This window comes from Hemicordylus capensis, chromosome 2, assembly GCF_027244095.1.
Source record: "Hemicordylus capensis ecotype Gifberg chromosome 2, rHemCap1.1.pri, whole genome shotgun sequence".
NCBI classification, from domain to species: Eukaryota; Metazoa; Chordata; class Lepidosauria; order Squamata; family Cordylidae; genus Hemicordylus; species Hemicordylus capensis.
Window position 1 is genome coordinate 322,087,945 of NC_069658.1, and position 12,876 is coordinate 322,100,820.

At 42.2% G+C, this 12,876-nt stretch overlaps 1 protein-coding gene across 2 annotated transcripts in view; it reads left to right on the forward strand.

Annotated features, from left to right (window-relative positions):
• Window positions 1-12,876, forward strand: part of DNAH1 (dynein axonemal heavy chain 1) — a 280,454-nt gene that overhangs the window by 188,172 nt on the left and 79,406 nt on the right. For both annotated transcript variants that reach the window (XM_053298325.1, XM_053298327.1), the window contains 4 exons: window positions 6,928-7,085; window positions 7,260-7,433; window positions 9,719-9,757; window positions 12,139-12,317. In XM_053298325.1, the coding sequence (XP_053154300.1) occupies window positions 6,928-7,085; window positions 7,260-7,433; window positions 9,719-9,757; window positions 12,139-12,317 (550 nt within the window). The remainder of the gene's footprint in view (window positions 1-6,927; window positions 7,086-7,259; window positions 7,434-9,718; window positions 9,758-12,138; window positions 12,318-12,876) is intronic.

Genomic DNA, 12,876 nt, shown 5'->3' on the forward strand with positions numbered 1-12,876 from the left:
AATTTAAATCAATTGGGAAAAGTTGCATCTACAACCCACCAAGCGGCTACAAAATATTGGGGCGGTTCTGGACATAGACAGCCACAGGGCTTACCTACTAGCAGACAGATATGCTCGCATTCGAGATATGGTGAGCCTATTCCAGAGTGCACCTCTACAGAAGGCCAAGATAGTTCAGGTTCTCCTGGGCCTGATGGCTCCATGCATGTCCACAGTGCATTATGCAAAGCTGAGGCTGAGAAAACTTCGGTTGTGGTACCTGGCGGTATTTCACCCAAATGTAGATCCTCAGGGCAAGCTCCTGGAGATACCAAGGAAGGTGTTAGCCTCTTTACATTGGTAGACCAACCCCGAGAATCTCCAGAGAGGAATGCCATTCAAGTCTCCAGTTCCCACACTGACACTAACAACGGATGCCTCCACGCAAGGCTGGGGAGCCCATCTGTCACAGAGAAGGATACAGGGTCTCTGGTCTGCCTGGGAAACACAGCACACATAAACTTCCTGGAGCTGCTGGCAGCTTTCAAAGCACTTCAGGCATTCCAGGACATCATTGAAAACCATGTAGTCCAGCTTCAGATGGACAATACCACCGCAATTGCATATGTAAACAACCAAGGAGGCACTGTATCAAGACTGCTTTGCCAACTTAGTCTGCACAGATGTGGAACTGGGGCATTGCAAGGAATATCCATATGATAGCCATCCACCTAAGAGGGCAGGACAACTCTCTAGCAGATGCGTTGAGCAGAAATCATGTACTCCAGCAACACAAATGGGAACTAAATCCCTTACTTCTGGAACAACTGTACATCTCTTGGGGGACTCCAAGAGTCGACTTGTTCACAACCGCTCAGAACAAGACGTGCAAACAATACTGTGGGTCTGGGAGAACAGTCCAAGGGTGACATATTCCAATTTTGGTGGACTCTGAGTACATTTTACTTGTATCCACTGTATCCCCTACTCAACAGGGTAGTAGCCAAGGTTCTACAGGACAGAACTAGAGGAATTGTAATAACTCCATGGTGGCCAAGGCAGCCATGGTTCCCGCAGCTACTCAGACTCTCTGGCAGGAATCACAGGAGGCTCACACAGTGGCCAGACCAGATTTCTCAAAGAAATGGTCAAATACTACATCCGAACCTCACCATACTAAATCTCACAGCATGGAAGATAGGTTATTGAGAAAGATTTGCTGAATAACAGAAAGAGGTCAACCAAGATAAACTATCAGGCCAAATGGAAAAGGTTCTGCTTTTATGCAGAATCAAGACGCTTTAAACCCAGAGACATTAAACATTAAAGGAGCAACACTAAAGGAGGTACTGCTATACTTAACATCCCTAAAGTCAGAGGGACTGGCTAATGTCTCCATCAAGGTATGCAGTATATGGCAGCAATCTCATCTCACCACAGTGGTTGGTATGGTAAAACAGTCTTTATGCACACTAGATACAAAGACTTCATGAAGGGTATAAACAACTTGTACCCGCCAGTTAGAAAGCCAGTAGACAAGTGGAGTCTGTCTCTAGTGCTTACAACATTAACAGAGAGACTGTTTGAGCCAATGGCAACTGCTACTTTGAAGTTGGTTACCTTGAAAACATTATTCCTCATGGCCATAACTGCTAAACAAGTAAGTGAGTTACTAGCACTGCGTATAGATGAGCCATATACAAAATTTTATCCAGATAAGGTGGTGATGCACTTAGATCCGGAGTTCAGACCAAAGATCATCTCTGACTTTCACTTAAACAGTGATATAGAACTATCTACCCTTTTCAGAAATCCATCTTCGCCTTTGGAGCATGCTATGCACTCTCTGGACGTACGTAGTAGGGCCATCATGTTCTACTTGAAGAGGACACAGACGATTAGAAAGACAAAGCATCTGTTTGTCTGTGTAAAGGGCCAGCATCAGGGCCAACAACCATCACGTCAGAAATTATCATACTGGCTAGTAGAGCTCATATAGATGGCATATGATTTGCAGAAGGTGACCCCTCCGGGTTCAGTAAAGGCACATTCCACCAGAGCATACGCAACGTCTGCAGCTCATTTGTCTGGGATCAGGTTCAAAGACATCTGTATGGCTGTGTCCTGGGCATGAGACCAGATGTTTGTCAAGCACTGCACTTTAGACCTTCTCTCTGCAGCAGTGGCTGAGTTTGGTAGGGCGGTATTACAGTAGCTTGCAGCTCCCACCTCCACTTGAGAAGCTCGTGAGTCACCCATGTTTATGATTGTCGATGGAATCACTATCAAGATAAACAGGTTGCTTACCTGTAACAGAAGATCTGGTAGTGATTCCATGACATTCATAAAGCCCACCCATCCATCCCCACTGCAGAGTGCAAGCTATGGTCTTACAAAAGTAAATAAATAACAAAACAGGTGGAAAAAAGAGGAATGGGAAAGCTCCACTTCGTGGAGATGCCATCAAGAAACTGAAAGGAGGGCGCCTAACCACCACTATGAGGTACTGCAGGGCATGTGCAGGAGGCAGTTAAAGGCGTCTCAAGGAGCTAATGAGTTCTACCTGAAGTTGATCTGCACAGCTGCGGAACCCATGTTTATGAATTTTGTGGAATCACTACCAGATCATCTGTTAAGGTGAACAACCTGTTTAGATAATCTCAGTCTTCCCCCAGACTGCATATAGAAGATTCTCCTTCTGATTCACCAGATTACTATGGCCTCCACAGTGCCAATCCTTACAATGGCCAAACTTCTGGTCCCATGGTGGCATCCCTGGAAGCAGTGTGTTGAGCCCATTTCCACCTATGCAAACTCTTGCTCATCAGACTGGCATAACACAGCAGCACTCAAACAGAGTCAAGCAGCCAGCACAAGTCCTCCATTCCTTTCCCCGATGGATTCGACCACCACGTATTTCTCGAGGCAAGATCTTCTTGGACCCTCTCAAGGTTATACTGACGGTGGATGCCAGTCTCTACAGCTGGGGAGCTCATTGCCTACATCACTAAGCTCAGGGGAAGTAGACACCACAGGAGCAATCCCACAGTTTCAAGTGTTTTGGAATTCACTTCATCCTCCATGCATTCCAGCCAATCCTGCACAACCCAACATGTACTAGTTTGTACAGATAATGTCATGGTGAAGGCACACGTAAATTGCTATGGAGCCACCAGATCAAGATCCCTTCACCAGGAAGCGATCCTCCTATTATAATGGGTGGAGGTCTCACCTGGCCTCTCTGATAGCACATCATGTCAGCAGGTCCCTGAACACGCAAGCGGACTGGCTCAGCAGGAATGAAATAAATCTGTCCAATTGTTGCAAACATGATCATGCATTTGAGCTCCTGACCCAGGCCCTCAAGTGGACTCTTTGCCTTGCCAGTCAACGCAAAGCTCACAAGGTGGTTCTCCCAATTTCCCTCAAAAGGACCAGAGGCCATGGACTCCAGGACTTCTGTATGCCTTTCCTCCAATACCGATCCTCAGCCATCCACAGAATCCATCTTCTCAAGGCTCAGGTGATCCTAGTGGCACCCCATTGGCCTCAGCACCCATGGTTCACTGAAATATTACGTCTCACCCTTGTGGGTCCCTGGTTCCTTCCAGTATCTCCACAACTCCAACACCAGGGACCCATACTTCACCACAACCCAGCCTAGTTCAAACTTGCTGCATGGCAACTGAGTGGAACACCCTAAAGCAACACAGTTATGCCCATAAGGTTCTGGACATTATTCTTACATCCAGAAGAGTTCCTATGATATACCAGTCCATAAGGTGGGTATTCTTACACTAGTGCCAACATCATAAACTCTCCAGAGAAGACTGCAGGCTCCCTGAACTACTCCTTTTCTTACAGGATGGCCTAGATAAAGGCCTCAAGGCCAACACTCAAATGCCAAGCGGCCTCCCTAGCAGGCCTTCTCTCCACATCTTTGACATATGTCCTACACTCGCACCCTCACCTTAAACACTTACTCAGGGGCGCCACTCTCACCTCACCTCCAACAGTGTATAGGTTTTCCTCCTGGAATTTACATAAGGTTCTACACGTACTACATACGGCATCCTTCGAACCCATCCATTCTATACCACTCCTCCACCTTTCCTTTAAACTGGCCTTCCTCGTGGCCATCACATTGGTCACGTGCCCTGTCCGCTGACCCGAACTTTTGCATTTTTTTCCTGACTCCATCTGTCTGATACCCAGCCCTTCATTTCTACCTAAAGTTCCTTCAGTTTTCCACCACTCACAAAACATAGTTCTCCCATCCTTTTGTCCCAAGCCAGTATCTTGGAGAAAGCATGGCATGCGCTTTATGTGTGATGCTGCCTTAAAGTGTACCTGTCACTCACAGTTTCCTTTCGCTCCACCGATGCCTTGTTCATTTCCTTTATACCAGCATCTATGGGTCAGAAGGTTTCCACCATGACTGTCACCATGTGGCCTGTATCATCCTGGCCTACAAGGTGCAGAATCTACGACCACCACCACCTCCGACATCACAGCACACTCTATGAGATCTGTGGTGGCATCAGCTGAGTTTTCCACAAATGCACCACTTTCCAAAATCTGCCAAGCGGACACCTGGGCATCTCCTTCCAACTTCATTTGACACTACAAGTTCTACTTACATTGTTCTTCACAAGCAGCCTTTGTCAGGTGTATCCTGCAACTTCTTCCATCTCAGTAGATGTTGAAGCTCCCACCCGGGGCTTTTAGCGGTGGCATGTCCCATGTGAGAGGTCCTCATCCAGCAGCAGAGAAAGGAGCATTGGTTACTCATCATGAAGGCTTCTTCTTGCTATTGGATTTGAGGACATCTCAATCCACCACCCGTCCGTGTGTCTGTGTCTACTGCTGTACTTCTCACTTTTGAACTGGGTGGGGTTTCTCCTTCCCAGGCTTATAAAGCATTGTGTAATGTACATGGTCCTTCCTCCTGGAGCATGCAGGAAGGATAACCCATGTGAGATGTCCTCAAATCCATCAGCAAGAAGAAGCCTTCATTGTGAGTAACCAATGCTCCTTTTTATGGATTTTTGGCTGCCAACTCATTTACTATTTACTCTGTTTTCATTGTTTTTGTTTTGCTCTGTTAAGTTAGCCACCTTGAGGCTAATAAGAAAGGCTAATAAGAAACACAAATCCCAAAAACAAGTGCACAATACATTTGTTGATTGTATTATTAGTCTCCCCGACTCAAAGTTTTATATTAGCAAAGCATATTAAATAGCATATGTGTAAACCAATGAAATGAAATATAACTTAAAAGCCTTGCAAGCATTAAAACTCCAGCCTCTTGGCTCCTTATTAATGAACACCACAGTCTAGTCCAATTAAAAAGTCTAATACCACTTCTGGATGATGAGCTGAAAAGGCACTTTGTTTCTGATATCTTAAATGATGGACTTATCTGCCCAACTTTCAACCATCAAGCGGAACACAGTTTTGTAACCATGTATTGTGACATGCCAGAGGTTCAGTAAATCTCCTGTTGATGTTTCTTGTCTGAGACTGCAATAGAGGAAATTGCTAAGCACCTGGCAAGCCACAGTGCATGATGGCTACATTTGCCTTTAAGGGTCATGAGCATCTTCCAGAAGTGGTGTTAGACTTTTTAATTTGGTCTGGACATTGATAGCTATGAATAAGGCTATCAGAGCTCTGACTGATAATGCTATCTTAATTTTACCATTCATGCACTGAGATAGGAGTGCAGGGACATGCAGAGAGGCATTCTTGAGGGTTGCTCCTCAACTGTAGAATTCCTTTCTACAAGAGACTCCCCAAAGCTAGAGTCTGTGCATTGCCTTTGGGAAGCCTCCTGCAGAAGGGGATTCTACAGATCAGGAGCAGCCCCCAATAATTCTTCTCTGTATGTCCTTGCACTCATAGCTCAGTGTGTACATGGTAAAATTAAGATAGCATTATTGATCAATCTTAGAGCTTGCGACAGGTCAAAAGGCAACTGAGAATTGGCTCTTAAGTAAGGCTGAAGCTGCAAGCAGGCTGGCAGCAATAGCAGGAACCCCTCACCAATCAGCACCCCTGTTGGACTACTATGATGGACAAAATGGACATAGGACAACTGTTCAATGAATGATCTGAAGATGGGTTTGTTTTAATCCCTGACTGATTTTTCCTAGTCACTGCATATTGTGATTTTATTATTAGTAAACGTTCACAGAACCTGTGAACTAAACATTTACGGGGAATGCTGTATCATTCCTTGAGTCAGCCCTTGAGTTTGGCAGCTTTGATTATACCCCACAAGATCTATGGAAATGTGGCTATTTTACTTTACCATCCACACTTGTTTATTTTATCTACTGATCACTAGTGGGAAGATTATGTACAATATACCTTGAGAATATCATTAATATACAATTACATCTTGAATTTCTCCCAGCTAATAATGACACGTTGAAGAACATACTGTATTCTGCATTTGATAAACTGATGCATTTCCCATGATCATGAATGGATTATATATGGAGTCACCAATTAAATAGTCTCATCCCTCTATCTTTTATTCATAATTATCATTTCTATAAAATATCAGTATTTCTGAAGCTCAGTGGTGTTTCAGATGTTCCCTGGATCTTGTCCATTAGGTAGTTTTCCTTTATCAAGAAATGGGTGAGGAAAATACAGAACTTTACTGATGTATTTGGCTCCATTTTTAACCTTTTGAATTGCGTTGGATTGGAGCAGTTTCACTATGTGTTCTCCTTAGATGTATGTATGTATGTATTCCTGCCTGTGACTTCTAGCGGCATCTGTGCGAAACAGGATGCTGGACTAGATGGGCCTTGAGCCTGATCCTGCATATATTTCTTATATTTGTATGTAAGTATGTATTACATTTCTGTAGCACCAATCTATAAGAACTAATGGTGGTTTATAATCAAAATTGTAAATTCTTGTGGTTCTATGTAGGCGCAAGGGAGTCTTTGGCCCTCCACTTGGCAGATATTTCATATTTTTCATTGATGACCTGAACATGCCAGCCCTAGAGACCTATGGTGCACAGCCGCCCATTGAGCTTCTCCGGCAGTGGATGGATCACAAAGGCTGGTACGATAGGAAACAGATTGGTATGTCTTCAGTTCTTTGCCTAGCCTCTGTTCATTATAAGTTTTCCTTCCAGGCCAGCCAGGGTAGTTTTAAAGTAACATCTATATAGTATAGATATAGCATTTTTGTTTTGAATTATTGGGGGATCTTGGCATTCAAATATGCTGTCATTCTTCTTTGGAATGTTTTATCAGGTACATTTAAGAAGCTTGTGGATATTAACTTTGTCTGTGCCATGGGACCACCTGGTGGAGGACGAAATGCCATCACACCACGCCTCACCCGCCATTTCAACTATCTGTCATTCACTGAGATGGAGGATAGCAGCAAGAAGAAAATCTTCTCCACTATTCTAGGCAGCTGGATGTGTGAGTCAGGATTATTTTTGTTGTCTTGCTCAGCCTTTCGTCACACATGGATTAAATAGGCTATGTGGTTGAGAATATGTATTTATTTATAACACTTGATATCTCATCTGTGAAATCTCATGGTAGTCCACAATTATAAAACAAAATGATGAAAAACATTAAATTGCAGAACAGAACTAAAAGCAGTAGCAGCCTAAATAAGATCAGAAGCAGAACACTAAAAGGCCATACAAAATGTCAAGCCCTGGTTAAAAAAAAGGTCCGTGCCTAGCACCAAAAGAACAAAAGACTTGGAGCCAGGCATGTGTCTCTGAGATGAGTTCTGCAAATGGGGTGCCACCACTGAAAAGGCCCTTTCTAATAACTTAAATGATGGACTTATCTGCCCAGCTTTCAAGTGAAACGCAGTTTTGTAACCATGTATTGTGACATGCCAGGGGTTCAGTAAATCTCCTGTTGATGCTTCTTGCCTGAGACTGCAACAGAGGAAATTGCTAAGCACCTGGCAAGCCACAGTGCATGATGGCTACATTTACCTTTAAAGGCCATGAATTATACAGCCCTGGTTTACCTATAGGCTTCCTTATGACTTTTGGCAAACCAGATTCTTAACGTACAATGTATACACTGATATTAACCTATCTCACATAGAATTTATCAGACTTTTTTCAGTGCAGTTTTGATAAGGCAAGAAAGGATGCACCCAGGCCAGCAAGCTCTTGTCCTCAGCTCCTGAAAAGGCCAACAGCCTGAGACAATGTTTTATTAATCTGTTATTTGCTTCTTTTAATATTGTAAACCGCTTTGGGTGCCTTTGTCAAGGCAGAAAAGCAGTATTAAAATGTAGTAAATAAATAATAAATAAGGTTTGAAATTTTGGATAGAATGTATAATGAGACCTTTTCCAAGGCACCAGTGTTACATTTCCCTATTTCTAGTTGAAAGGCAGGGTACTTCACATATCTCCCTAGATATTTTATATAGATCTTTTATGCTAGATCTTCTATTCAGTTTCATCTGTGCAAGTAAAAGGTGATTTGTTTCAGTAAAATTACAAAACTACATCAGTGTAAGTGAAAGGAGAATCAAGCTCTTAAAATACAAAGTAGGAGAAGACTATAGTCAGACTATTTCAGATATATATTACGAACAGTTTCTCACACTCTTCAAAGGATCCCTGTTGAAAGGGATGTTTATTTTACCAAGTTAAAAGTACGCAACTCCCAAGTAGCATGTGAATTATTATTTTACTTGTCTTGGGCCAAAATCTTCTCAATTATCAGTGTTAATCTGGAAGAATTATACTGTTGTAATACTATACTGCAACTTCATTATAATTGATGCCAGTTTATACCAGGCAAGCACTTGATCCTTACTGTTAAACAAACAAGTTGTTCTAGTAAGAACTAGTCTGCCTACTATCATTTCACTATCCTTACTACTGGACTAAACTTGGTTCAAATTGTGGTCCACAAGTCAGACTATTGCACCTTAAATGTCCACATGTCCACCGTCTTGGATCAGGGTGGATGACATCATTACAAATGACATCATTGAGGCATCTCTGTGTGTCACTCACTACAACTGTACCAAATTTGGTTCAAATTAGTTAGACAGTCCACAAGTTAGTGCACTTGCACCCCAACAGTTCACACATCCACCATTTTGGATCAAGATGGATGATATCATCACAAACTACACCATTGGGACATCCCTATATGTCCCTAGAGTGGTAGCAAATTTGGTTCAAGTCGGTTAGGTGGTTCACAAGTTAGTCCACTTGTGCTTTAAAAGTTTACGCGTCTGCCATCTTGAATTGGGGTGGATGACATCATCACAAACTACACCATTGAGGTGTCCCTATGTGCTGCAACAGCTGTAGAAAATTTGTTTCAAAACAGTCGGTTCAAAAGTTAGCCCACTTGCACTTCAAAAGTTTACACATCCGCCAACTTGAATTGAGGTTGATGACATCAGCACAAACTATGCCATTGAAGTGTCACTATGTGTCCCTACAACCGTACCTGATTTGGTTCATATAGGTCCAGGCATTATGAAGTTGATGGCGGTGGGACACACACACACACACACACACACACACACACACACACACTCACGAAATGGTGGGTGATCTCATAAGCCTACTGGAAAGTAGGCTAAAAATGACTTTTCTTAGTCCTTCATGGTGGGGGTGGGGGTGGGGAATAATGATGTCTGTGTGACTGAATGATAAACGTAACTGTCTTTTGCAATGATCTTTGTATTTCTTTCTTGGGTTTTTTTAGCTGGACGCCTTGGAGAATCGGTATACAGAGATCCAGTCCGTAAGTAAAGAAACCTTAGCTGATTAGCTATGTAATAGCTGATTAGCTACGCTTGGCCAAAAAGTCTTATATGCTTGAACTTGCTAGAAGATTTGGACCAAATACCAAAGGCAATTAGTCTTTCCTTTAGCACTTGTTACTACTAGCAATATGTCTATTTCATTTCCTCGCGTGGTGTAGTGGTTAGAGTGCTGGACTAGGACCGGGGAGACCCGAGTTCAAATCCCCATTCAGCCATAAAACTAGCTGGGTGAGTCTGGGCCAGTCACTTCTCTCTCAGCCTAACCTACTTCACAGGGTTGTTGTGGAAGAGAAACTTAAGTATGTAGTACACCACTCTGGGCTCCTTGGAGGAAGAGCGGGATATAAATGTAACAACAACAATGAAGATAAAGTTAAGTATGCCAAGTCTGGCTTACTTCCAGCTGCTCAGTACTTTACACTATTATGTTTTAAAATACTTGTATGCCACTTTGTTGTGTCAAAGCAGGTAACATTAGTATTAAAACAACAAATAAAACAGTAAACAAACAATAGCAATCTAACACAGAAACACCCCTCCAGAGAGACAGACACACTTTACTTTCAGCAGGCCCAAAGGCTCAATGAAACACTAAAGTTTTTTAAAGACATCTGAGTAGTCAGAAGGGGCTATGAACACATCTGCTGCATGCACACCAATGTTTCACCATTGTTTCCTGCAGGAAGCACATGAAGGGCAAGTTCTCATTATCTTCACAATGCTGAAGAACCAGCAAACTGGAAATTTGTGAGGTGTGCGCACTTCCAATTTCCACTTGTAAGAACCCTGAAAATTTTTGGCTGTGTTGGGCACTGCACCACCTGACATTTCACTGAGATTGGCAATCATAGATCAAATCCTAGATTACTGGTCCCACTTAAATGTAAAAACTGCCAAAAATGTATGGGATCTTACTACTGGAAATTGGGAGTTTGTACGCCTTGTGAACCTCCCATTGCCCATTTTGGTGACATCACACAGTTATGAGAACCTTCCCATAATGTATAAAACATTTATACATGTATCTTTAAACACTCATGTACACATATCTGGGAAACATGCTAGAGCTAGGGTCTCCAGATGTGTGTACCTTCATGTATGTCATACTTACTTTGTGTGTAGTACCAGTGGTCAATCTGATGGGCAGCCCTCCGTCAATATTATGGACTTGCTGCGACTGCATTGATAGAGGGCTATCTATAATATCAGCCATTGTATAAGTAGCAAACATGCTTAAGCATAAAGTGTGGAGCTGCCCTAAGAAAAGTGTGTCAACCATGTAGCACATACACAAAAAGGCTATTAAAAATTTGGCTTTAACGTGCCTCAAATAGGATTAATTCAGAGAAATTCTTCCTTCCTGTGATAAAGAACATGGTTCTTAGATGCCTGAAGCTGATCATTCAAAAGACTTTTGCTGGTGTGTGCTCTGTAAGACTAAAATGGTTGTGCCTGGTTGGCTAAATTGTTTGTATAGATCAGAGAGATTCTCTATTGATGATTCACTTCTAGATTTGAAGAACAGTAGAAAACTTCTCTAGCGCTCCAGCTAAAATCCACTTCATCTTTTGTCTCACCTTTTAGTTAATTAATGACAAGTTACACATTCTCCTACTAGTTTTCTAGATTCATTAATATGAGATGATTACCATTCCTTTGTTATTTTCTCACAATAATTAACACAGATAAGAATTTCCATCCTCCAATAACACTTTGAAAGGATAGAAAGAGGCACCCTTTCATCATTATTTAGCAACCATGACAATTTGAACAAAAATGTGATTGAAGTGTGTTAAGGGGTAATATTTAAACAATTTTAATGAGATAGTCATGAGCATCAGACCTTTGTGGGTAATGGCTCTTATCCTATTGAATTATTTTCCATCTAGCTTTGTGAAATTGCTGCTTAGCAGGTGCCAATTTCTCCAGATGGATGCTTACATTATTAATTCAGGGTTCATGTATACAGAGTTGCTAACAGAGAAAGAACAAAATCCGGGGTAGCTTAAAGACATGCCCTATTCACATATTCAGCAACAGCAGGCTGTGGGGAGGGGTAATATAAGGAGTAAAATAAAGATATTGGCAACAATGAGCTTACTATGAGTGGGTTCAGATGTCTCATGGGCATTGAGTATCTACTTCCTTTCTAGCTTAGATAAGCCAGGATTAGTCATGATGAGAGTCTCTATTTCTTCTAATGTCCTTGCATCAGAGAACTACACCTGGGGGTTAAAATGAGTTTCTGTCTTATGTCTTGAGCCAGCTTGCACCATTGTGGTGTGATCATTCATTATTCCTTCAAAAGTCACCACTGCAATGCTGATCAGCAAATTTTTGGTCTTTTTGGTTTTTTTAGCTGGATGCCCTAAAGTGGAGGATCTGAATGTACCCTTGGTGTCTGCGACTATAAGAGTATATTCGACCATCACATCTCAACTGTTGCCTACTCCCGCAAAGTCTCATTATACATTTAATTTGAGGGATCTCTCCAAAGTTTTCCAGGGGATGCTTGTGGCAGAACCAGCCAAAATTGAGGTGAGTGTTTCCCACACAGTATCTGGTATATGACAGGAATCCATTGCTTTGCTGCTCAGAATCCAAAGAGAATCAAAGTTGCATACCATTTCCTGATAAAAACTTCCCAAGTAGTTATACTTTTTTGTGCATTTGATACTACACAGTACAAACAAGTGTTCTATTTTCATCTAGAGGTTGTGTGAATTCCATTGGACTAGGATGGAATACGGGGGTATATTTCTCTCCTTTGGTGACAGCAGCAAGTCAATCACACCCATAGAGTTCACACACAGTCATCCTGCTTCATGTTCACTGTAGTCCACAGTATCCATGGTGCACCATGACAATGAAGCAGGCATAACCCATCTGAGTGTCCAAAAATACCTCAGATAGCCAATGTTTATGTAAATGAATTTATTCACAGAATTCCATTTCCAAGTTTCCCCCTCTCTTGTTTCACTCTATTTTTAACATGTTTCCTTAGTTTATAAATACTGGCCAACATTTTGCTTAGCGTACTGCAGGCAGGGAGGAGTTGTTCTAGCACAAAGCTGTTGAGCTAGCTAGTTGCACTCCA